Genomic DNA, 25,337 nt, shown 5'->3' with positions numbered 1-25,337 from the left:
GGGGGGGGGGGGGTCAGGGTGGGTGGTGTGTCAGGGCGGGTGGTGTGTCAGGGCAGGTGGTGCATCAGGAGGCTCACCTGCTGCTGCTTGTTCTGCATCTCCTGCATCTGCTCCTCCACGTACATCTGCTTCTCCTTCACCTTCATCAGCTCCTCGTCCTTAGCCTGCATCTCCTCCTCCTGCCTGCTCACCTGCAGCAGGGGCTTCACCTGGGGGGGAGGGGGGGGTTAACTCAGGGACTGAGTGTGTCTCAGGGTGTGTGTGCGAGTGTGTGTGTGTGTGTGTAGGTGTGCGAGTGTACCTTGGTGAACAGCCTCCACCACTGCCAGTTCCTGAGTTTGAGGTAGGCAGCACAGTTCCTCTGGATCACCTTCATGGCTGTCAGCTGCTGCTGCCTCTTAGTAAACGCCCTGAGGACACACACACACTCAGGAAGAGCACAGCCTCACCCAGCACCTCTTCCTCCTCCCCTCCTCCTCCTGTGGTGTTTAGAGGTGAGCATGGCTCCTTACTTGCGGGCCACGTATCCTCGGCACCAGGCCTGGAAGCTGATGATGACGTCGGTGATCTTCATGTCCCGCTCCTCCTCCAGGTGAGCCAGGACTCCGGCCCGGAAGAACACCTTGCTCTGGCCGATCCGGTACAGGTTGGGGTCCAGCTCCAGGGTTTTGATCTGAGATACAGGGAGCGGTCACACAGGAGAACACAGCTGGAGAGATCTGAAGGGTTCTAGAGCTAGTTAGAGAGATCTGAGGGGTTTGTGAGCTATTTAGAGAGATCTGAATCTTACCATGAGCACGCAGGCCTGCTTGCCGTCCATGAAGCCTTTGGGGATGGAGTTAGGGGTCAGGATCTCATACCTGCCACACACACACGGATTAGGACCACATCCTCTGTCTGTGTGTGTATGCACGTGTGTGTGAGTGTGAGAGTGTGTTTGTACCTCTGTCTGAACTCCTGGAACACGATGCGATTGGGGAAGCCCTGCCTGCAGATCCTGATGCCCTCCAGAACCCCGTTACACCTCAGCTGGTCCAGCACCAGGTAGGGTTCCAGCTTCCCAGCCTGGGGGCGGAGACTGGTCAACACACACAAACACACACGCACACAAACCTACACACACACCTACACACACCTGTCCTCTACACAACAAACAGACATTAAAACTCCCGTCTCCACCCAGTCTGCTACGGCATTGCCACGGCGACACACCTTCTTCTCGTGGTTGGGGATGATGCAGCGGACGAAGTTGGGGTTGGTGTTCCTGAGCGTGGCCATCAGCTTGGACAGCTGCTCCTTGTACAGCTGGCCCACCGTGCGGAACATGCCCTTACGAGTCTTAAACGCTCCCGGCATCTCCGACATGCCCGCCACCTTGTCCAGACCCACGATACGGTCCACTGAGGGGGGAGAGGGGAGAGGCTTAGAGTCTGGTCAGGGGAGAGGCTGAGTGTCTGGTCAGGGGAGAGGCTGAGTGTCTGGTCAGGGGAGAGGCTGAGTGTCTGGTCAGGGGAGAGGCTGAGTGTCTGGTCAGGGGAGAGGCTGAGTGTCTGGTCAGGGGAGAGGCTGAGTGTCTGGTCAGGGGAGAGGCTGAGTGTCTGGTCAGGGGAGAGGCTGAGTGTCTGGTCAGAGGAGAGGCTGAGTGTCTGGTCAGGGGAGAGGCTGAGTGTCTGGTCAGGGGAGAGGCTGAGTGTCTGGTCAGGGGAGAGGCTGAGTGTCTGGTCAGGGGAGAGGCTGAGTGTCTGGTCAGAGGAGAGGCTGAGTGTCTGGTCAGAGGGTGATCAGGCTGCACAATGAGACACCACCCAGACACCACGGTGCTGCTGGAGGAAAAGTCTTCACCTGCTCCTCTACCAGCAGAGGAGCAGGGAAGGAGAGAACATGAGAATGGTGACACACACACACACACACACACTAGTGAAGGAGGGGGGAAGAGCAGGGAAGGGGGGGGGGGAGTGAGGCGTGAGGGAAGTCACACCAACAAGATGGAACAATGCAGTGTGTGTGTGTGTGTGTGTGTGTGTGTGTGTGTGATGAAGGCGTGTGTGTGCGTGTGTGTGTGTGTGTGAGGAGGGTGTGTGTGTGTGTGTGTGACGAGGGTGTGTGTGTGTGTGTGTGAGGTGTTCCTGTGGTGTTGGTGAAGACAAAACCAAACCCATGCAGTATATACCCATTGCTGTAGTACCCATGACCAACACCAGGGGGCACTATTACACAGGGGAGAGAGCAGAGGTCATGAGACGCTGGAGGGAGCAGGAGCTGGCTGGTCCTAACCCTAACCCTGACTGACTGGCTGGTCCTAACCCTGACTGACTGACTGGTCCTAACCCTGACTGACTGGCTGGCTGGCTGGTCCTAACCCTGACTGACTGGTCCTAACCCTGACTGACTGGCTGGCTGGTCCTAACCCTGACTGACTGACTGGTCCTAACCCTGACTGACTGGCTGGCTGGCTGGTCCTAACCCTGACTGACTGGTCCTAACCCTGACTGACTGGCTGGCTGGTCCTAACCCTGACTGACTGGTCCTAACCCTGACTGACTGGCTGGCTGGTCCTAACCCTGACTGACTGGTCCTAACCCTGACTGACTGGCTGGCTGGCTGGTCCTAACCCTAACCCTGACTGACTGGCTGGCTGGCTGGTCCTAACCCTAACCCTGACTGACTGGCTGGCTGGCTGGTCCTAACCCTAACCCTGACTGACTGGCTGGTCCTAACCCTAACCCTGACTGACTGGCTGGCTGGTCCTAACCCTGACTGACTGGCTGGCTGGTCCTAACCCTGACTGACTGGCTGGCTGGTCCTAACCCTGACTGGCTGACTGGTCCTAACCCTGACTGACTGGTCCTAACCCTGACTGACTGGCTGGCTGGTCCTAACCCTGACTGACTGGCTGGCTGGTCCTAACCCTGACTGACTGGCTGGCTGGTCCTAACCCTGACTGACTGGCTGGCTGGTCCTAACCCTGACTGACTGGCTGGCTGGTCCTAACCCTGACTGACTGGCTGGCTGGTCCTAACCCTGACTGGCTGACTGGTCCTAACCCTGACTGACTGACTGGCTGGCTGGTCCTAACCCTGACTGACTGGCTGGCTGGTCCTAACCCTGACTGACTGGCTGGCTGGTCCTAACCCTGACTGGCTGACTGGTCCTAACCCTGACTGACTGACTGGCTGGCTGGTCCTAACCCTGACTGACTGGCTGGCCTTAACCCTGACTGGCTGACTGACTGGCCTTAACCCTGACTGGCTGACTGACTGGCCTTAACCCTGACTGGCTGACTGACTGGCCTTAACCCTGACTGACTGACTCACTGGCTGGTCCTAACCCTGACTGACTCACTGGCTGGTCCTAACCCTGACTGACTCACTGGCTGGTCCTAACCCTGACTGACTGGCTGGCTGGCCCTAAACCTGACTGACTGGCCACAGGTTAACAGTGTGTCAGTACAACTTTACATACACATCAGTTAAAAACATGGTCATGGTGGGGAAATAAAAGGAGGAGGGATAAAGGCAGGAGGAGGATGAGGTCACCTGGTGGGAAAGCAGGAGGACAGAAGGAGCAGGAACGGAGAGAATGTAGAAATGAAAGAGAAGTCACCTGAGTCTGAGTGGAGGAAAGGAAAACGCTGATAGAAATAAGCTCTCTGGCATCTGAGCACCTCTAGAGAGACAGGGGAGGGGACGGGGAGGGAGAGAGAGAGAGCGAGGGGGGACAGAGAGGGAGAGCGAGGGGGGACAGAGAGGGAGAGCGAGGGGGGACAGAGAGGGAGGACAGAGAGGGAGAGCGAGGGGGGACAGAGAGGGAGAGCGAGAGAGACAGAAAAGTAAAATATCTCGGAGTGACAGCAATTGAGAGGAGAGAGAGAGAGAGAGAGAGAGAGGAGACACCAGGTGAAGGAAGACAGAGAGAGAAGTAGAGATAAGATAAGACACCAGATGACGGGTCACCAACATGGTCGAGTTTGACCCAGCTGCCCAGCATCACTTCCTGTATAGAGCCCCGCATCACTTCCTGTATAGAGCCCCGCATCACTTCCTGTATAACTCACCGTCCTTCCAGAGCTCAGAAACAAACTTGTCTGTTGATTGGTTGAGCAGCGTGGCCACGTTGTCGTTCAGAGGGTCCATGTTCTTCATCAGCCACTCATCAGCCTTGTAGTCCACCTGACAGGAAGAGGAGGGGCTTACTCACCCACTACTACGCTAGGAACCTGGGAAGTGGAGTTGTAACCAGGGCTGAGGATCAACCTAGAGAGCGTTTGGTGTGAGTGTGTGTACCTTCCCGGCGTAGTGCAGGATGCAGAAGTCAGCCTCGTCCTTCAGTTTCTTGGGCTTGTGGAACTTGGGGTGTGTTCCCTGTTCCTGGAGAACCTTCTCCACAAAGCTCTTATCTGTGGCCTTGGGGAACCAGCACTCCTCATCCAGCAGAGCCAGGATACCTGGGGGGCTGGCCTGTACACAGGAGACAGGGGGGGTCAGACAGGGGGAGAGAGAGAGGGAGAGCTAGATAGAGAGACTCCCAGAAACTCACAGGTTTCTCGATGAGGTCGATGCAGGGCTGCAGGTCCAGACCAAAGTCGATGAAGCTCCACTCGATGCCCTCCCGCTGGTACTCCTCCTGCTCCAGGATGAACATGGTGTGGTTGAACAGCTGCTGGAGCTTCTCGTTGGTGTAGTTAATGCACATCTGCTCAAACGAGTTCAGCTGTAGAGGAGAGCGGAGGGGAGAGAGGGAGAAGGGAGAGAGAGAGGGAGTCACAAAACAGAAGACAAATGCCAGGTTAGAGACATGCTTCAACATAACACTGCAATACACCATCCCTCCCTGTCTCCCTTCCCCTCCCCCCTTCACTCCCTCTCCCCCCCCCCCCCCCCCCCCCCACCCCTTCACTCCCCCCCCTTACATCGAAGATCTCAAAGCCAGCGATGTCCAGGATGCCGATGAAGGAGGCTCCTTGTCTCTTGGTCTTGTCCAGCGCCTTGTTGATCCTCATGACCAGCCAGCGGAACATCCTCTCGTACGTGGCCTTGGCCAGCGCCTCCACCGCAAACTCCGCCTGCTCCTGCGTCTGGGCCTTCTGGACGTAGTCACGACCCACCTTGATCCTGGGGGACAGGATGGCCCGGGTGAAGTCTGTCACACTCATCCCCATCAGGTGGCACACCTTCTGGGCAGCTGGGGGGGAGGGAGGGAGGGAGAGCACCAGGTGATAAAGAGAGTAGAGAACTGTAAATATGTAATCTCTCACATGTGTATACCCATGTGTGTGTGTGCGTGCGTGTACCTGTGTGCGCGCGCGCATGTGCTTGCATGTACATGTGTGTGTGTGTGCAAGCGCGTGTGTGTGTGTGTACCTGTGTGTGTGTGTGTGTGTGTGTACCTGTGTCATCGGGCATGGAGGCCTGGTCAGAGTGGCGTTCCTGTGTGTGTGTGTGTGCGTGTACCTGTGTCATCGGGCATGGAGGCCTGGTCAGAGTGGCGTTCCTGTGTGTGTGTGTGCGTGTACCTGTGTCATCGGGCATGGAGGCCTGGTCAGAGTGGCGTTCCTGTGTGTGTGTGTGTGTGTGTGTGTACCTGTGTCATCGGGCATGGAGGCCTGGTCAGAGTGGCGTTCCTGTGTGTGTGTGTACCTGTGTCATCGGGCATGGAGGCCTGGTCAGAGTGGCGTTCCTGTGTGTGTGTGTGTGTGTGTGTACCTGTGTCATCGGGCATGGAGGCCTGGTCAGAGTGGCGTTCCTGTGTGTGTGTGTGTGTGTGTACCTGTGTCATCGGGCATGGAGGCCTGGTCAGAGTGGCGTTCCTGTGTGTGTGTGTGTGTGTGTGTACCTGTGTCATCGGGCATGGAGGCCTGGTCAGAGTGGCGTTCCTGTGTGTGTGTGTGTGTGTGTGTACCTGTGTCATCGGGCATGGAGGCCTGGTCAGAGTGGCGTTCCTGTGTGTGTGTGTGTGTGTGTGTACCTGTGTCATCGGGCATGGAGGCCTGGTCAGAGTGGCGTTCCTGTGTGTGTGTGTGTGTGTGTGTACCTGTGTCATCGGGCATGGAGGCCTGGTCAGAGTGGCGTTCCTGTGTGTGTGTGTGTGTGTGTGTACCTGTGTCATCGGGCATGGAGGCCTGGTCAGAGTGGCGTTCCTGTGTGTGTGTGTGTGTACCTGTGTCATCGGGCATGGAGGCCTGGTCAGAGTGGCGTTCCTGTGTGTGTGTGTGTGTGTGTGTACCTGTGTCATCGGGCATGGAGGCCTGGTCAGAGTGGCGTTCCTGTGTGTGTGTGTGTGTGCGTGTACCTGTGTCATCGGGCATGGAGGCCTGGTCAGAGTGGCGTTCCTGTGTGTGTGTGTGTGTGTGTGTACCTGTGTCATCGGGCATGGAGGCCTGGTCAGAGTGGCGTTCCTGTGTGTGTGTGTGTGTGTGTGTACCTGTGTCATCGGGCATGGAGGCCTGGTCAGAGTGGCGTTCCTGTGTGTGTGTGTGTGTGTGTGTACCTGTGTCATCGGGCATGGAGGCCTGGTCAGAGTGGCGTTCCTGTGTGTGTGTGTGTGTGTGTACCTGTGTCATCGGGCATGGAGGCCTGGTCAGAGTGGCGTTCCTGTGTGTGTGTGTGTGTGTGTGTACCTGTGTCATCGGGCATGGAGGCCTGGTCAGAGTGGCGTTCCTGTGTGTGTGTGTGTGTGTGTGTACCTGTGTCATCGGGCATGGAGGCCTGGTCAGAGTGGCGTTCCTGTGTGTGTGTGTGTGTGTGTGTACCTGTGTCATCGGGCATGGAGGCCTGGTCAGAGTGGCGTTCCTGTGTGTGTGTGTGTGTGTGTGTACCTGTGTCATCGGGCATGGAGGCCTGGTCAGAGTGGCGTTCCTGTGTGTGTGTGTGTGTGTGTGTACCTGTGTCATCGGGCATGGAGGCCTGGTCAGAGTGGCGTTCCTGTGTGTGTGTGTGTGTGTGTGTACCTGTGTCATCGGGCATGGAGGCCTGGTCAGAGTGGCGTTCCTGTGTGTGTGTGTGTGTGTGTACCTGTGTCATCGGGCATGGAGGCCTGGTCAGAGTGGCGTTCCTGTGTGTGTGTGTGTGTGTGTGTACCTGTGTCATCGGGCATGGAGGCCTGGTCAGAGTGGCGTTCCTGTGTGTGTGTGTGTGTGTGTGTACCTGTGTCATCGGGCATGGAGGCCTGGTCAGAGTGGCGTTCCTGTGTGTGTGTGTGTGTGTGTGTACCTGTGTCATCGGGCATGGAGGCCTGGTCAGAGTGGCGTTCCTGTGTGTGTGTGTGTGTGTGTGTGTACCTGTGTCATCGGGCATGGAGGCCTGGTCAGAGTGGCGTTCCTGTGTGTGTGTGTGTGTGTGTGTACCTGTGTCATCGGGCATGGAGGCCTGGTCAGAGTGGCGTTCCTGTGTGTGTGTGTGTGTGTGTGTACCTGTGTCATCGGGCATGGAGGCCTGGTCAGAGTGGCGTTCCTGTGTGTGTGTGTGTGTGTGTGTACCTGTGTCATCGGGCATGGAGGCCTGGTCAGAGTGGCGTTCCTGTGTGTGTGTGTGTGTGTGTGTACCTGTGTCATCGGGCATGGAGGCCTGGTCAGAGTGGCGTTCCTTCTTGAAGCTCATGTTCCCCAGCTGGAGCACCGAGGACACCACCTTCAGCATCCCTGCAGGACGGGAGGAGGTACTGCAGTCAGACACACACACACACACACACACCCCTCTTCCTACTCAAACCCTTCAGCATCCCTGCAGGACGGGAGGAGGTACTGCAGTCAGACACACACACACACACACACACCCCTCTTCCTACTCAAACCCTTCAGCATCCCTGCAGGACGGGAGGAGGTACTGCAGTCAGACACACACACACACACACACACCCCTCTTCCTACTCAAACCCTTCAGCATCCCTGCAGGACGGGAGGAGGTACTGCAGTCAGACACACACACACACACACACCCCTCTTCCTACTCAAACCCCCCCTCCCCTCCCCCCCTCCTGCTCCTCCTCTACCTATCTGCTCATCCTCAGGTATTCCCATGATGGTCATGGCGTCGGTGGTCTCAGTGAACAGATCCTTGTCCTGCTGGCCAGGGATGGTCAGGTTCCCGTTGGACATGAAGCGGTAGCTGCTGTAGCTCTCCAGACACAGCTCCTCTGGGGAGGGAAACACATATCACAGCCCTGTACTCCTAGATTAGGCTGATTATGCAGGGAGTCTGTCTGTCTGTCTGTCTGTCTGTCTGTCTGTGTGTGTGTGTGCTCACTGCGCAGCTTGTCTCCAGCTCCAGTCAGCATGTAGTAGAAGATGTGGAAGGCCCTCTCGTCTTTGGCCTGTCTGATGGCACGAGACTTCTCCAGCAGGTCTGGGAGACGGTCAAGGACTCTAGCACTGTGTGTGTGTGTGTGTGCGCCTGTGTGTGTGTACGCCTGTGTGTGCGCGCCTGTGTGTGTAGGCCTGTGTGTGTGCGCACAGTATAAAGGATACAGGTCTCAATATTGGCTCCAACGATGTATCCGTTCACATCAAAGTTGATCCTGATGAACTTTCCCTAGAGACAGAAAGACTCAGACAGGACATACACAACACACTACCCCCAGCCTTCATGCTTCACAGGAACTGAACACACCACAGGAAGTAAAACCTGGTAACTAAGGAAGTCAGCCAGGTAACATAGGCGAGGTGGGCGTGTGAGAGGAAGAGAGAGTGTGCAGTTCTTACAAAGCGAGAGGAGTTGTCGTTCTTGACGGTCTTGGCGTTCCCGAAAGCCTCCAGGATGGGGTTAGCCTGCAGCAACTGCTTCTCCAGCTCCCCCTGCAGGACACAGGCGGAACAGCAGCCCCGTCACACAGCAGCCCAGGCAGACACCGGGCCCCAGACCCCAGGCCTGCAGTGGTAGCTAGTGATGTGTGGCGGTGCATTGTGGGAACTCCAGATTCATAAGGAGGTCATAGCAGAACACCTTGGCTCGAAGACAGGCGGGAGATGCCACACACACACACACACACACACACACACACACACACAGCTGACTTACCTCAGTTGACAGACCCGTCACATGCATGCAGAGAGGTGAAGATGATTACACATACTTTAATCAACATATAGACCACACACAAGTGTAAACCAACATAGACTACGCCAACACCCACAAGCCTGCACATTACACACACACCTGCACAGTATTAGGGCCCAAACCTCATCCACAAACCATCCCAGGACCCTCGTCGGTGACCCTTCACCTTTGACCCCGACAGAGGAGACTAGAAACATGCAGCCTCCTATGACCCCTAATCTTAACCCTCCTACGACTCCTAACCCTAACCCTCCCACGACCCCTAACCCTCCTACGACCCCTAACCTTAACCCTCCTACAACCCCTAATACTAACTTTAACACTTAACTCTGGGAATCAGACTTAAACCATAGAAGTCTAACTGTAAACATTGCTTAAACAGCTAGGAAATATAACACTGCTAGCACAGCTTCCATTTCTAAACACCGCTAGCACCGCTAACACTGCTTGCACCGCTAACACAGCTAGCTTTGCTAGCTCAGGCAGGATTGGATGGTCAGAGGTCTGTGTGAGCAGGAGGGAAGAGGCAACAGTGTACAACGACCAGACCTCTGAACACACACACACACACACACTCCTGACAGACAAGCGCACACACACACACACTCCTGACATACAAGCGCACACACACAAACACAAGCGCACACACACGCAGTGTCCAGAGAATCACAGCAACAGATGCCGTCTTCATCCAGACAATACTGGGATCAGAGGTGTCGTGCTGAACTTCAGCTTCACACCCCTGTGGTCAGGGGTCAGAGGTCATTCTCAGTACCCCTCATTACATCACCACCCTCTGATCTCAGTCTGGTCTGGCTGAATGACACACAGCAAGTTCATTGACATACTTCCTTCTAGATCCCAATTGGCTGATAGGACTTGTGACCCCTGACCTTTTGACCCTCTATCCCATCACAACAGGAGGTAGCACACAGGGGGGGGGGGGGGCGGGGGCGGGGCATCCCAATAGTCTAAGAAGCCTCACTAGGGGTGAGGAGAGGGGAGGGCTGTACTGTAGAGTATTGGGACACACCCAGGAAGGTAGGGAGTGGGGGAGGGAGCGAGGGGAGGAGGAGGGCCGGGGGTGAGGACGGCAGCGTGAAGGAGAGGTGGAGAGAGGGATGGAGGGATGGAGAGAAGGGTAACTCACATGTGACAGGAACGAGCTGTTCTGTTGGCGGGAAGAGAGAACACACAACCTCAACAGGACTGATGGACACGAGACAGGAGAGGACCAGGTCTATAGGCCTCTAGTTCAGAACGGGATGCTAACCTGAAGCTAGCATGAAGCTAAAGTGAACCTAATGTGATGATAATGTGAAGCTAACATGAAGCTAACATGGAGTTAGCATGATGCTAACAATAGCTCTCCAAGAGAAACTCCTTGGTGACAGATGGTCTGTGCAGCCAACCGATTTCACACACACACACACACACACTATAACTCCTCTTCTGTTCACTCACTGAGTACCAAGAGTCAGGGAGGGGGGACACTACAGTAGCACTGTAGAGGAGAGGAGGTTAGAGGAGAGCAGGGTAGAGGAGAGCAGGGTAGAGGAGAGCAGGGTAGAGGAGAGCAGGTTAGAGGAGAGCAGGTTAGAGGAGAGCAGGTTAGAGGAGAGCAGGGTAGAGGAGAGCAGGTTAGAGGAGAGGAGAGCAGGGTAGAGGAGAGCAGGGTAGAGGAGAGCAGGTTAGAGGAGAGCATGGTAGAGGAGAGGAGGGTAGAGGAGAGCAGGTTAGAGGAGAGCAGGGTAGAGGAGAGCAGGTTAGAGGAGAGCAGGGTAGAGGAGAGCAGGTTAGAGGAGAGCAGGGTAGAGGAGAGCAGGGTAGAGGAGAGCAGGGTAGAGGAGAGCAGGGTAGAGGAGAGCAGGGTAGAGGAGAGCAGGGTAGAGGAGAGGAGGGTAGAGGAGAGGAGAGGAGGGCAGAGGAGAGGAGAGCAGGGTAGAGGAGAGCAGGGTAGAGGAGAGGAGGGCAGAGGAGAGGAGAGCAGGGTAGAGGAGAGGAGAGCAGGGTAGAGGAGAGCAGGGTAGAGGAGAGCAGGGTAGAGGAGAGGAGGGCAGAGGAGAGGAGAGCAGGGTAGAGGAGAGCAGGGTAGAGGAGAGCAGGGTAGAGGAGAGCAGGGTAGAGGAGAGGAGGGCAGAGGAGAGGAGAGCAGGGTAGAGGAGAGGAGAGCAGGGTAGAGGAGAGCAGGGTAGAGGAGAGCAGGGTAGAGGAGAGCAGGGTAGAGGAGAGGAGGGTAGAGGAGAGGAGAGCAGGGTAGAGGAGAGCAGGGTAGAGGAGAGGAGGGTAGAGGAGAGGAGGGTAGAGGAGAGGAGAGGAGGGCAGAGGAGAGGAGAGCAGGGTAGAGGAGAGCAGGGTAGAGGAGAGCAGGGTAGAGGAGAGGAGGGTAGAGGAGAGGAGAGCAGGGTAGAGGAGAGCAGGGTAGAGGAGAGGAGAGCAGGGTAGAGGAGAGCAGGGTAGAGGAGAGCAGGGTAGAGGAGAGGAGAGCAGGGTAGAGGAGAGCAGGGTAGAGGAGAGCAGGGTAGAGGAGAGGAGAGCAGGGTAGAGGAGAGCAGGGTAGAGGAGAGGAGGGTAGAGGAGAGGAGGGTAGAGGAGAGGAGAGCAGGGTAGAGGAGAGGAGAGCAGGGTAGAGGAGAGCAGGGTAGAGGAGAGGAGAGCAGGGTAGAGGAGAGGAGAGCAGGGTAGAGGAGAGCAGGGTAGAGGAGAGGAGAGCAGGGTAGAGGAGAGGAGAGCAGGGTAGAGGAGAGGAGAGCAGGGTAGAGGAGAGGAGAGCAGGGTAGAGGAGAGGAGAGCAGGGTAGAGGAGAGGAGAGCAGGGTAGAGGAGAGCAGGGTAGAGGAGAGCAGGGTAGAGGAGAGGAGGGCAGAGGAGAGGAGAGCAGGGTAGAGGAGAGCAGGGTAGAGGAGAGCAGGGTAGAGGAGAGCAGGGTAGAGGAGAGCAGGGTAGAGGAGAGCAGGGTAGAGGAGAGCAGGGTAGAGGAGAGGAGGGTAGAGGAGAGGAGGGTAGAGGAGAGGAGAGGAGAGCAGGGTAGAGGAGAGCAGGGTAGAGGAGAGCAGGGTAGAGGAGAGGAGAGCAGGGTAGAGGAGAGGAGAGCAGGGTAGAGGAGAGGAGAGCAGGGTAGAGGAGAGGAGAGCAGGGTAGAGGAGAGGAGAGCAGAGGAGAGGAGAGCAGGGTAGAGGAGAGGAGAGCAGAGGAGAGGAGAGCAGGGTAGAGGAGAGCAGGGTAGAGGAGAGCAGGGTAGAGGAGAGCAGGGTAGAGGAGAGCAGGGTAGAGGAGAGCAGGGTAGAGGAGAGGAGGGTAGAGGAGAGCAGGGTAGAGGAGAGCAGGGTAGAGGAGAGCAGGGTAGAGGAGAGCAGGGTAGAGGAGAGCAGGGTAGAGGAGAGGAGGGTAGAGGAGAGGAGGGTAGAGGAGAGGAGAGGAGGGCAGAGGAGAGGAGAGCAGGGTAGAGGAGAGCAGGGTAGAGGAGAGGAGGGCAGAGGAGAGGAGAGCAGGGTAGAGGAGAGGAGAGCAGGGTAGAGGAGAGCAGGGTAGAGGAGAGCAGGGTAGAGGAGAGGAGGGCAGAGGAGAGGAGAGCAGGGTAGAGGAGAGCAGGGTAGAGGAGAGCAGGGTAGAGGAGAGCAGGGTAGAGGAGAGGAGGGCAGAGGAGAGGAGAGCAGGGTAGAGGAGAGCAGGGTAGAGGAGAGGAGGGTAGAGGAGAGGAGGGTAGAGGAGAGGAGAGCAGGGTAGAGGAGAGCAGGGTAGAGGAGAGGAGGGTAGAGGAGAGGAGGGTAGAGGAGAGGAGAGGAGGGCAGAGGAGAGGAGAGCAGGGTAGAGGAGAGGAGGGCAGAGGAGAGGAGAGCAGGGTAGAGGAGAGCAGGGTAGAGGAGAGCAGGGTAGAGGAGAGGAGGGTAGAGGAGAGGAGAGCAGGGTAGAGGAGAGCAGGGTAGAGGAGAGGAGGGTAGAGGAGAGGAGGGTAGAGGAGAGGAGAGGAGGGCAGAGGAGAGGAGAGCAGGGTAGAGGAGAGCAGGGTAGAGGAGAGCAGGGTAGAGGAGAGGAGGGTAGAGGAGAGGAGAGCAGGGTAGAGGAGAGCAGGGTAGAGGAGAGGAGAGCAGGGTAGAGGAGAGGAGAGCAGGGTAGAGGAGAGCAGGGTAGAGGAGAGCAGGGTAGAGGAGAGCAGGGTAGAGGAGAGGAGGGTAGAGGAGAGCAGGGTAGAGGAGAGGAGGGTAGAGGAGAGGAGGGTAGAGGAGAGGAGAGGAGGGCAGAGGAGAGGAGAGCAGGGTAGAGGAGAGGAGAGCAGGGTAGAGGAGAGCAGGGTAGAGGAGAGCAGGGTAGAGGAGAGGAGGGTAGAGGAGAGGAGAGGAGGGTAGAGGAGAGGAGAGCAGGGTAGAGGAGAGGAGAGCAGGGTAGAGGAGAGCAGGGTAGAGGAGAGGAGAGCAGGGTAGAGGAGAGGAGAGCAGGGTAGAGGAGAGCAGGGTAGAGGAGAGGAGAGCAGGGTAGAGGAGAGCAGGGTAGAGGAGAGGAGAGCAGGGTAGAGGAGAGGAGAGCAGGGTAGAGGAGAGGAGAGCAGGGTAGAGGAGAGGAGAGCAGGGTAGAGGAGAGGAGAGCAGGGTAGAGGAGAGCAGGGTAGAGGAGAGCAGGGTAGAGGAGAGCAGGGTAGAGGAGAGGAGGGTAGAGGAGAGGAGGGTAGAGGAGAGGAGAGCAGGGTAGAGGAGAGCAGGGTAGAGGAGAGCAGGGTAGAGGAGAGCAGGGTAGAGGAGAGGAGAGCAGGGTAGAGGAGAGGAGAGCAGGGTAGAGGAGAGGAGAGCAGGGTAGAGGAGAGGAGAGCAGAGGAGAGGAGAGCAGGGTAGAGGAGAGCAGGGTAGAGGAGAGCAGGGTAGAGGAGAGCAGGGTAGAGGAGAGCAGGGTAGAGGAGAGCAGGGTAGAGGAGAGCAGGGTAGAGGAGAGGAGGGTAGAGGAGAGCAGGGTAGAGGAGAGCAGGGTAGAGGAGAGCAGGGTAGAGGAGAGCAGGGTAGAGGAGAGCAGGGTAGAGGAGAGCAGGGTAGAGGAGAGGAGAGCAGGGTAGAGGAGAGCAGGGTAGAGGAGAGGAGGGTAGAGGAGAGGAGGGTAGAGGAGAGCAGGGTAGAGGAGAGCAGGGTAGAGGAGAGCAGGGTAGAGGAGAGGAGAGCAGGGTAGAGGAGAGGAGGGTAGAGGAGAGCAGGGTAGAGGAGAGCAGGGTAGAGGAGAGCAGGGTAGAGGAGAGCAGGGTAGAGGAGAGCAGGGTAGAGGAGAGCAGGGTAGAGGAGAGCAGGGTAGAGGAGAGCAGGGTAGAGGAGAGGAGAGCAGGGTAGAGGAGAGCAGGGTAGAGGAGAGCAGGGTAGAGGAGAGCAGGGTAGAGGAGAGCAGGGTAGAGGAGAGCAGGGTAGAGGAGAGCAGGGTAGAGGAGAGCAGGGTAGAGGAGAGCAGGGTAGAGGAGAGGAGGGTAGAGGAGAGGAGGGTAGAGGAGAGGAGAGGAGGGCAGAGGAGAGGAGAGCAGGGTAGAGGAGGGTAGAGGAGAGGAGAGCAGGGTAGAGGAGAGCAGGGTAGAGGAGAGGAGAGCAGGGTAGAGGAGAGCAGGGTAGAGGAGAGCAGGGTAGAGGAGAGCAGGGTAGAGGAGAGCAGGGTAGAGGAGAGGAGAGCAGGGTAGAGGAGAGCAGGGTAGAGGAGAGCAGGGTAGAGGAGAGCAGGTTAGAGGAGAGGAGAGCAGGGTAGAGGAGAGCGTGACAGGGGCAGAGCAGCAGGTTAGAGGAGGGCAGAGCAGCAGGGTGTTTGGGTGACAGTACAGACCTGGTCTTTCTTGGTCTTGTGGGAGGAGGCCACATGGGCTAGGTACTGGATCACCTTCTTTGTGTTCTCAGTCTTCCCTGCTCCAGACTCCCCCCTGACGAAGGGAGGGAGGCGTGGAAGGGGAAAGGGGGGGAGCACAAATGTTATTAATACAATTACTAAAATAAATAGTGGAAGGTAATCCTCAGAGAGATGGTGAGCGTGATAAAGGGTTAATGTCTGATCCACACTCACGTGCAGAGGATGGACTGATCTTCACGGTCTGTGAGGAGAAAAAAAAAAGAGAGAGAGAGAGAGTTTAGTCAAGGATTCAAGGGCAGCTTTATCATTGCCTACCCTTAACCATGAATAAGTCAGGGGTCAGGGTCAGGGGTCAGGGCTCACCCTGCATCATGCTCCTGTAGGCCGTGTCGGTGATGGCGTAGATGTGAGGGGGCATCTCGTGCCTCTTCTTGCCCTTGTACATCTCCACGATCTCCTCAGAGTAGATAGGCAGGTTCTTGTAGGGGTTGATCACCACGCAGAACAGCCCAGAGTACGTCTGCAACACACAGCATCATCAGCACTTCCCTGAACAAGTCTCTCTCTCTCACACACACAATCACTCACTGAACACTTATGTTTCATGACACGTGAAAGTTGTGTGTGTGTCTTTTATTCAGTAAAAGGAGAAGTGAGTGTGTGGTTGATTGGTTATATAACAGCCAAGATGAAGACAGAACATTACTCAGTATCTCCTTCTCCTCCCTATCCTCCAAACTCAGAATAAACTTGAGATTTCCCAATCTCTGCATGCCTCACCCACAACTCCCCCTTCCCCTCCCCCCAGTCCCCCTCCCTTCTTGTTCACCAGCCTCTAGGACAGTGAACCCAGGCTTGAACATTCAACCTCACAACCGCTGCTCTCCTTCTTTCCTCCCCCTCTCTAAATCATCTCTTCCTCTGGCCTGGATATCTGCTGTGTGTCTCTGTTCATCCCTCTCTCCATATTTCTCTGCTACATTCCTTCCTCCCTCTGTGCCCCAGTCCTGGCCTGGTACTGATCTGATCCCCCCCCCTCCCCCTCCCCTGTGGAGGCACGGGGGGGGCTGGCCGTCTTGACTTGACCCAGCCAAACACAAATGCCCTCCAGGCAGTAAGGGGCAGGCAGTAAGGGGCAAGGCTCCTAGCCCCCTCATAGATGATGGTATTAATTATGAGGCAACAATAAACTACATTCTAGAACATTTCAAATGCAACTCTGACAGGACCACTCTCTCTCTCCCCCTCCCTCCCTCCCTCTCTCCCTCCCTCCCTCAGCTTCCTTCCCAGGAGAGGTTTGTTCCTGGTAGCTTCCTGTTTACTGCCGAACTCTAAACAGAGGGAGGGAGAGGAGGGCGGGGAGAAGGGAAGGGAGAGAGAGAACAGGACAGCACCGAGAGAGAGAGAGAGAGAGAGAGAGAGAGAGAGAGAGAGAGAGAGAGAGAGAGAGAGAGAGAGAGAGAGAGAGAGAGAGAGAGAGAGAACAGGACAGCACCAGGAGGAGGAGGTGTGTGTTTGGAACCAGGCCGAACAAGGAAATAGATAACCTTTGTCTTCAAGACAGTATCTCTGGTTATAACCACAGAGACTACAGACAACAGACATTAAAAGGGCACAAAGAGAGAGTGACAATCTGTGTGTGTGTGTGCGTGCGTGCGTGTGCTCATGCACAAACTCACGTAGATGAGTCCTGAGTAGTATCTCTCCTTCAGGTTGTGCAGCACGGACGCCTCGTTCAGGCAGGTGAGCTCGGCCATGTCCTCCACCTTGCTGAACTTGGGCGGGTTCATCTTCTGGATGTCGTCCTTGTTCACCTTCACCTTCTTCCCGGAGTCGGCCAGCTCCACGGTGCAGTCGTCTCCCCGCTCCTCCTTCACTGAGCCGGCCTCGAAGCCCAGCCGCTCTGACGGCACCCACACCAGCTTCTTGGTGGCCCAGTCGGCCTGGGCCAGAGGGTTGTTGACCATGTTGCGGTCCACATACAGGAACTTGTCAGCATCCGTCATGGTGGCTGAGGGAGGGAGATAGAGGGGGGGGGGGGGGGTGAGTACTGGAAGGGTCTCTGACCAGAGTCTTGAGGAATGCAGCTCTCAGGGTTAGAGTTCAGGGTCAGGGGTCAGTCTTGTTGACACTGGTAGTCTTGTTTCTACAATATTATCTCCGGCTAACACTGCTCACCACCCTCAGGAAGGTGGAGGAGCAGGTCTGTGGGTGCCTGTGACACTGCTTGTAAAAGGGGCTGGATGTGATTGGACCAGAGGTGCTGGGGGTCTGGATGGAGAGAGGGGGAAAGGGATGGATGAATGGAAGGAGAGAACATTGTGTGCTTCTCACAGCTCCAGGGGGTCTGGGGGAGGTGCCTGTTGGAGGGCGGGGGGGCAGGATTGAGAGTCCTGGGTTTTTAGCTCATGTTGGGGTTTATTGGGACAGAGATTGGGAAAGAGACACAGAGGACTTGGCTGTAGACACACTTCTCACGACCCTCACACACAGCTGACGTCCATCATTACCCCCCCCCCCCCTTGTTAGAGAGAGAGAGAGAGAGAGCGAGAGAGCGAGAGAGCGAGAGAGCGAGAGAGCGAGAGAGCGAGAGAGCGAGAGAGCGAGAGAGCGAGAGAGCGAGAGAGAGAGAGAGAGAGAGAGAGAGAGAGAGAGACCCACAGGGTCAGATTCTTCCTGTACCTTCATCACTGTGGCAGAGAGCAGACATTCCACACATTCCTGTTCCATGTCCTTCACCTCTACTCACCCCTCGCCTCCCCTCCTCACCCCTCTCCCACAGTAACAGGTCTCCCACAGTAACAGGTCTCCGCGGTAACAAGTTCGAGGTGTAATCTTGTTGTTTTCGCAGTTTGTCAGAAAAAAGCAGAGCAGGAGCACACCCTGCCAACTCCAGCACCCAGACCCGGCTCTGTGTGTGTTTGTGTGTGTGTTGGATGAAAACAGTTGCGAAATCAACAACATAACAACAATGTCAAATAAACCACAGTAACACACCCCATCTGCTGCTAAGCACTAAAGGCCAGGGGGGCTCTCTCTCTCTCTCTCTCTCTCTCTTTGTGTCTCTCTGTCTCTCTCTCTGCGTCTCTAACTCTCTCTGCGTCTCTCCCTCTCTCTCTCTAACTCTCTCTGCGTCTCTCCCTCTCTCTGCGTCTCTCTCTCTCTGCGTCTCTCTCTCTCTGCGTCTCTCCCTCTCTCTGCGTCTCTCTCTCTCTCTGCGTCTCTCTCTCTCTGCCTCTCTCTCTCTCTCTCTCTCTCTCTGCGTCTCTCTCTGCGTCTCACTCTTTCTCTCTCTGCGTCTCTCTCTGCGTCTCTCTCTGCGTCTCTCTCTGCGTCTCTCTCTGCGTCTCTCTCTGCGTCTCTCTCTGCGTCTCTCTCTGCGTCTCTCTCTGCGTCTCTCTCTGCGTCTCTCTCTGCGTCTCTCTCTGCGTCTCTGTGTGTAGACGGTATTGGTACGGGGCCTGCTGCTCTGACATAGATTGCTGTGTTTCTGGGTGACACAGTTCAAGCTCTCCTGAAGAAGGCAGCAGAGCATATTTACACCCAGTCAGTGACACAGTTCAAGCTCTCCTGAAGAAGGCAGCAGAGCATATTTACACCCAGTCAGTCTGCTCTCTCTGAACAGTAAGACTGCCTCTACACCAGAGCACAGCACTGAGATCAGCACAGACTGGTAGGGCTGTTCTAGACTGGTACCGGGGCTAGGGCTGTTCTAGACTGGTACCGGGGCTAGGGCTGTTCTAGACTGGTATTGGGGCTAGGGCTGTTCTAGACTGGTACCGGGGCTAGGGCTGTTCTAGACTGGTACCGGGGCTAGGGCTGTTCTAGACTGGTACCGGGGCTAGGGCTGTTCTAGACTGATGCTGCTGGGGCTAGGGCTGTTCTAGACTGGTGCTGGGGCTAGGGCTGTTCTAGACTGGTGCTGCTGGTACTAGGGCTAGGGCTGTTCTAGGCTGATGCTGCTGGGGCTAGGGCTAGGGCTGTTCTAGGCTGATGCTGCTGGGGCTAGGGCTGTTCTAGACTGGTACTGGGGCTAGGGCTGTTCTAGACTGGTACTAGGGCTAGGGCTGTTCTAGACTGGTACTGGGGCTGTTCTAGACTGGTACTGGGGCTGTTCTAGACTGGTACTGGGGCTAAGGCTGTTCTAGACTGGTGCTGCTGGTACTGTTCTGTACTGGAGTGTACTGGTGCTGACCAGCCCCTGGCAGACACAGGGCCAGGCAGAGCCAGACAGAGCCAGGCAGAGCCAGGCAGAGCCAGGCAGAGCCAGGCAGACCCAGGCCAGACCCAGGCCAGACCCAGGCCAGACCCAAGCAGGGACAGGCCAGACCCAGGCAGGGACAGGCCAGGCCCAGGCAGACCCAGGCCAGACCCAAGCAGGGACAGGCCAGACCCAGGCAGGGACAGGCCAGACCCAGGCAGGGACAAGCCAGACCCAGGCAGACCCAGGCCAGACCCAGGCAGGGACAGGCCAGGCCCAGGCAGACCCAGGCCAGGCCCAGGCAGACCCAGGCCAGACCCAGGCAGGGACAGGCCAGACCCAGGCAGGGACAGGCCAGGCCCAGGCAGGGACAGGCCAGGCCCAGGCAGACCAAGGCAGACCCAGGCAGGGACAGGCCAGACCCAGGCAGGGACAGGCCAGACCCAGGCAGACCCAGGCCAGGCCCAGGCAGACCCAGGCCAGGCCCAGGCAGACCCAGGCCAGACCCAAGCAGGGACAGGCCAGACCCAGGAAGGGACAGGCCAGACCCAGGCAGGGACAGGCCAGACCCAGGCAGACCCAAGCCAGACCCAGGCAGACCCAGGCCAGACCCAAGCAGGGACAGGCCAGACCCAGGCAGGGACAGGCCAGGCCCAGGCAGACCCAGGCCAGACCCAGGCAGGGACAGGCCAGACCCAGGCAGGGACAGGCCAGGCCCAAGCAGGGACAGGCCAGACCCAGGCAGGGACAGGCCAGACCCAGGCAGGGACAGGCCAGACCCAGGCAGGGACAGGCCAGACCCAGGCAGGGACAGGCCAGACCCAAGCAGGGACAGGCCAGACCCAGGCAGGGACAGGCCAGGCCCAGGCAGACCCAGGCCAGACCCAGGCAGGGACAGGCCAGACCCAGGCAGGGACAGGCCAGACCCAGGCAGGGACAGGCCAGACCCAGGCAGGGACAGGCCAGGCCCAGGCAGACCAAGGCAGACCAAGGCAGACCCAAGCCAGACCCAGGCAGACCCAGGCCAGACCCAAGCAGGGACAGGCCAGACCCAGGCAGGGACAGGCCAGACCCAGGCAGGGACAGGCCAGACCCAGGCAGACCCAGGCCAGACCCAGGCAGGGACAGGCCAGAACCAGGCAGACCCAGGCCAGACCCAGGCAGGGACAGGCCAGGCCCAGGCAGACCCAAGCCAGACCCAGGCAGACCCAGGCCAGACCCAAGCAGGGACAGGCCAGACCCAGGAAGGGACAGGCCAGACCCAGGCAGGGACAGGCCAGACCCAGGCAGACCCAAGCCAGACCCAGGCAGACCCAGGCCAGACCCAAGCAGGGACAGGCCAGACCCAGGCAGGGACAGGCCAGGCCCAGGCAGGGACAGGCCAGGCCCAGGCAGACCCAGGCCAGACCCAGGCAGGGACAGGCCAGACCCAGGCAGGGACAGGCCAGACCCAGGCAGGGACAGGCCAGACCCAGGCAGACCCAGGCCAGACCCAGGCAGGGACAGGCCAGACCCAGGCAGACCCAGGCCAGACCCAGGCAGGGACAGGCCAGACCCAGGCAGGGACAGGCCAGACCCAGGCAGACCCAGGCCAGACCCAGGCAGGGACAGGCCAGACCCAGGCAGACCCAGGCCAGACCCAAGCAGGGACAGGCCAGACCCAGGCAGACCCAAGCCAGCCCAGGCAGACCCAGGGACAGGCAGACCCAGGCCAGACCCAGGCACAGGCCAGACCCAGGCAGACTCAGGCAGACCCAAGCCAGCCAAGGCAGACCCAGGCAGGGACAAGGACAGGTTATCGGCGGGTGCATCAGATAGCCAAGTCAGTGTTCCCAGCTGAACTGGTTCAGCCAGTTAGGGTATTAGATAATCATTATATAAGCACTTAACAGCCGAGGGGGGTGGGGGGGGGGGGGTGGAGGGAGGGGGTGTCGGTGTAAGTGACAGGTTGACAATATCAGAGTGAAAGTAGCAGGGGTCAAAGTTCACTGACAATGTGAAACATGGCTGGAGATATGGCAGGGAAACCCTATCATCGGAGGCCACGCTAAACACACCAGATGTGCAGGTCACACACCCTTCCCAGCTCAAAGTCTACTCTAACACAGCCACGTCCCTCTCTCCCTCTCTCCCTCTCTCCCTCTCTCCCTCTCTCCCTCTCTCCCTCTCTCCCTCTCTCCCTCTCTCCCTCTCCCCCTCTCCCCCTCCCTCTGGTCCCTCTGGTCCCTCCCTCCCTCTGGTCTCTCCCTCCCTCTGGTCCCTCCCTCCCTCTGGTCCCTCCCTCCCTCTGGTCTCTCCCTCCCTCTGGTCCCTCCCTCTGGTCCCTCCCTCCCTCTGGTCCCTCCCTCCCTCTGCCTCCCTCCCTCCCTCTGCCTCCCTCCCTCTGGTCCCTCCCTCCCTCCCTCTGGTCCCTCCCTCCCTCCCTCTGGTCCCTCCCTCCCTCTGGTCTCTCCCTCCCTCTGGTCCCTCCCTCCCTCCCTCTGGTCCCTCCCTCCCTCTGGTCTCTCCCTCCCTCTGGTCCCTCCCTCCCTCCCTCTGGTCCCTCCCTCCCTCCCTCTGGTCCCTCCCTCCCTCTGGTCTCTCCCTCCCTCTGGTCTCTCCCTCCCTCTGGTCTCTCCCTCCCTCTGGTCCCTCCCTCCCTCTGGTCCCTCCCTCCCTCTGGTCTCTCCCTCCCTCTGGTCTCTCCCTCCCTCTGGTCCCTCCCTCCCTCTGGTCTCTCCCTCCCTCCCTCTGGTCCCTCCCTCCCTCTGGTCTCTCCCTCCCTCTGGTCTCTCCCTCCCTCTGGTCTCTCCCTCCCTCTGGTCTCTCCCTCTCATACACAGGAAGTGGCTTTAGCCGGTTCCATGTCAGAAGGAGGCCCTAACCCTAACCCATGACATCATCCATTGTGTAGCCTTAGCCTAACCCTAACCCATGACATCATCCACTGTGTAGCCTAACCCTGGCTGCCTTTAATAAGCACCTGGCCTCACCTAGCCTCTACAGGCCTGGCCTCAACTAGCCTCTACTGGCCCCAGCCTCTACTGAGCCGAGTTGGCTTGTTTGGACGCCTCGTCACGGAAGAGTCATTTCCTGGTATTGTTGCATTGAACACAAGCCTGCAGGTGCTCCCTGGTGGAGGGGGGGGGGGGGGAGGGGGAGGGGGATCAGGCCTAATGAGCTAATGAGGGAGAGGGAAATGGAGAGAGGTTCTGAGAGTTAAGAAGTAGGAAACTAAGACTTTCAGAAAGCAGATAGGAAGGCCAAGCGAGCAGGGAAACAGCCTGCCAAGCCAGCCAATCAGATTGACCCAATTCAATCAAACTGTTCCCCTCACACTGATAACATTTACGACCTGAAAACAGACGGACGCTGAGGTATTACTGTTGTGGCAATGAAACAGCCTCACAGGATGGGTAGCTGACTGACTACCTAGCTGGCTGGTGTTATGGTTGACTAGCTCGCTGGCTGATGTCTGGAAGTATGAATGGCTGAATAGATGGCTGGTGTCTGAAAGGATGAGTGACTGGCCTTAGTGGGATGTGAGTCAGACAGACAGACCATATTCTGCTCAGATATGTGGAGACTGTCCTGTCTGGAGGAGAAGGAGGATGCTGGAGGAGAAGAGGAGGGGAGGAGAGTAGAGGGCAGGAGAGAAAGGAGGGGGGGAAGACAGAGGAAGGGGAGGAGAGGAGAAGGAGGAGCCAGTTATGACAACATAGTTGTTTTGAGTATTCTACTAGGATCTGTTTTCCAACAAGGGATGACGAGAGGAAGGAGGAGAGCAAAGACGAGAGGAAGGAGAGGAAGGACGAGAGGAAGGAGGAGAGCAAGGAGGAGAGGATGGACGAGAAGGAGAGGAAGGACGAGAAGGAGAGGAAGGACGAGAGGAAGCAGGAGAGGAAGGAGGAGAAGGAGAGGAAGGAGAGCAAGGAGGAGAGCAAGGAGGAGAAGGAGAGGAAGGAAGAGAGGAAGGAGAGAAAGGAGAGGAAGGAGGAGAGGAAGGACAAAAGGAAGGAGAAAGGGAAGGACAAAAGGAAGGAAAAGAAGGAGAGGAAGGAGGAGAGGAAGGAGAGCAAGGAGAGTATATATGTTTAGTGTTTTGCACCTCCCTGCCACAGTAAATTCTGTGTTTGTATAACATACATGGCGAATAAACCGAATTCCCCCCCCCCCCCCCCCCAGCTGAATGTACAGCCAGTCAGCCAGCCAGCCTCTAGCCTACATGCTAGTGGTGATCATATGAGCTGGGGCCCTAGACCTCACCAGCTCCTGTAGACAACAGGAAGCTACAATACCATGTCATTTCCTGTCCGCAAGTCACACAGAGATCAAAGAAGGTATAGCTCAGTGGTAGAGCATGGGGATGGGTATAGCTCAGTGGTAGAGCATGGGGATGGGTATAGCTCAGTGGTAGGGCATGGGGATGGGTATAGCTCAGTGGTAGGGCATGGGGATGGGTATAGCTCAGTGGTAGGGCATGGGGATGGGTATAGCTCAGTGGTAGGGCATGGGGATGGGTATAGCTCAGTGGCTTTAGATAAAAACATTGCTAAATGAGAATTATTATATATCCTTGAGTCATCACAGTAATGTACTCGTCCAGCCAGCTTCCTCTCATTACAGCAGCTGCAGGCCCCGGCTCTAAACCCGTTCCAGACAGACAGGGTTTATTTATACAACCATGTAACATCTAAACCAGGTCATGTCTTCCAGCTGTGACACAGCGACACGAACACTCCGCCGTGTCTGTCTCCGTTCCACCACGGCAGCCAAACCCGTACCGACGACACAAACGGGTAATTTACCGCAACTTTGCAGTTTCGGAGTTTGAGATGATCGAAATCAAAAGGGCGTGCACGCATTCCCGTGAGTCGGTTTCCTTCCTGCCTTTTACCGCCGTGATCTATACACAGTTCACACCGAGCAAACAGCGACCATGACGCAGAAACACAGCCAAGGCCAGACTTTACACAGACGCACTGGTGCCACGATACAGCCGTGTCATACGTGCGTAGCTAAGTAGATCACCGCTGAGAAAAGTGAATCAAGTTGAGTTCAATTAGCTACAAAAACTCGCGTCAGGAGCAATCTGTGGCGAGTCGGCCAGACCGAATGTTAACCAGACAAATCGTCACGGGTCCTGGTATGTCTAGTTGGGAAAAGCACACAAGACTTGAGGAATGACGCAAATGTGTGTGCAGGAGAAAGAGCAGTGTGGAGCTTGTAAAGCGAACTGATCAGTGAGTGACGTAATGCTTTTCTCAAGAGTCTCTTCCCAGGGTTGCTTACTTTAACTGCGTGTCCTGGTCCGGCCACACACGCCGACACTCACACACACCAAACAACAGCAATACAAACATTCCTACAAGTCTCTAACTCGTTCCAAGAACGCACTTCCAATGTGTTTTCGCCCCCCTCTCCCTCGCAGTTCAGTCGCTGCCTCTCGTTCTGCAACTCATTCAAGCAAATCACTTCCTGTAGCTAACTTAGCCCAGCTAGCTGCTGCCTCGCTACGGCTGCTGCCGCGGCCCGAACCTGCGGAACGATACGGTGTGTCGGTTGCGAGGAAGACATAAGTTACAATGAAACGGCTAATGCTGCCGATAATGATTGTGTCGAGTGTAGAGTGTGAAATGTTACATTCATTTGCAAGTAGAAAAAAGTTACTAATAACACATTAACGGCTAGAATAAATCTGAGTTTGATACCACCCAGCGAGCGGTGATGAAGTTGCAATTTTGGGTTCTTCCTGGTTGGCAACGCTTGAGCAGCTAACCTTAGACAAGTAACGGACACAGCAAATAAGCGGGATAATTGATGAAACACGTAGATAAGATGTAATATTACCTGCTAAGATGATGCAGACGCTTTAATCGGTCTCTAACTACTACCGGTAGATCTGTCGTCGGTCGCCGTGATACAAACTCCCTTTAAATCGAGTGCAGCTTTCTCAAAGACCTCGAAACGCTCGGTCCAAACTACACTCTTCGCTTCCTCCCTTTCTTTCTTTCTCTCCCTCCCTCACTCTATCGTTTTTTTCTTTCTTTCTCCCTCCCTCTCAACTAGTTAAACTCTCTGCGTTGTCAAACGGGGTGCGGTCCAGGGCAGGACAGGCCAATGTGGAATGTTCCCACCCGCTCAGCCTCTCTCAGCCAATCAGAGCATCATGCTGCATCATCCCACCAATCGAGAAGTTCGAGGGGCGTGTTCCGGGGAAATTCGTAGTGCCACAGGGCAACAAAAAATAAAAACTCCGAACTTGAAATAGTCGAGAGGAGGAGAGAGGAGGAGGTCCGTGATGAG

The 25,337-nt window shown here is 56.9% G+C and overlaps 1 protein-coding gene across 2 annotated transcripts in view; it reads right to left on the bottom strand.

Moving 5' to 3' along the window:
- Positions 1-25,069, bottom strand: part of myh9b (myosin, heavy chain 9b, non-muscle) — a 32,905-nt gene extending 7,836 nt beyond the window's left edge. The window contains exons 1-21 of one of the 2 annotated variants that reach the window (XM_062480421.1): positions 24,882-25,069; positions 16,531-16,862; positions 15,215-15,371; positions 15,065-15,092; positions 14,831-14,924; positions 10,201-10,221; positions 8,696-8,788; positions 8,462-8,525; positions 8,241-8,339; positions 7,987-8,130; positions 7,541-7,636; positions 4,910-5,181; positions 4,537-4,710; positions 4,284-4,457; positions 4,055-4,169; positions 1,213-1,400; positions 944-1,065; positions 791-860; positions 513-673; positions 302-410; positions 78-209 (exon numbers count right to left, since the gene is read on the bottom strand). In XM_062480421.1, the coding sequence (XP_062336405.1) occupies positions 78-209; positions 302-410; positions 513-673; positions 791-860; positions 944-1,065; positions 1,213-1,400; positions 4,055-4,169; positions 4,284-4,457; positions 4,537-4,710; positions 4,910-5,181; positions 7,541-7,636; positions 7,987-8,130; positions 8,241-8,339; positions 8,462-8,525; positions 8,696-8,788; positions 10,201-10,221; positions 14,831-14,924; positions 15,065-15,092; positions 15,215-15,371; positions 16,531-16,857 (2,640 nt within the window). In that variant the 5' untranslated portion in view covers positions 16,858-16,862; positions 24,882-25,069. The remainder of the gene's footprint in view (positions 1-77; positions 210-301; positions 411-512; positions 674-790; positions 861-943; positions 1,066-1,212; positions 1,401-4,054; positions 4,170-4,283; positions 4,458-4,536; positions 4,711-4,909; positions 5,182-7,540; positions 7,637-7,986; positions 8,131-8,240; positions 8,340-8,461; positions 8,526-8,695; positions 8,789-10,200; positions 10,222-14,830; positions 14,925-15,064; positions 15,093-15,214; positions 15,372-16,530; positions 16,863-24,881) is intronic. The other variant, XM_062480430.1, reaches the window with a different exon arrangement.
- Positions 25,070-25,337: the final 268 nt, after the last annotated feature.

The sequence above is a fragment of the Osmerus eperlanus genome, chromosome 2 (assembly GCF_963692335.1).
Source record: "Osmerus eperlanus chromosome 2, fOsmEpe2.1, whole genome shotgun sequence".
In the NCBI taxonomy this organism is placed as follows: domain Eukaryota; kingdom Metazoa; phylum Chordata; class Actinopteri; order Osmeriformes; family Osmeridae; genus Osmerus; species Osmerus eperlanus.
Note: the sequence above shows the minus strand (reverse complement) of the source record. Positions and strands in the feature narration are given on the sequence as shown.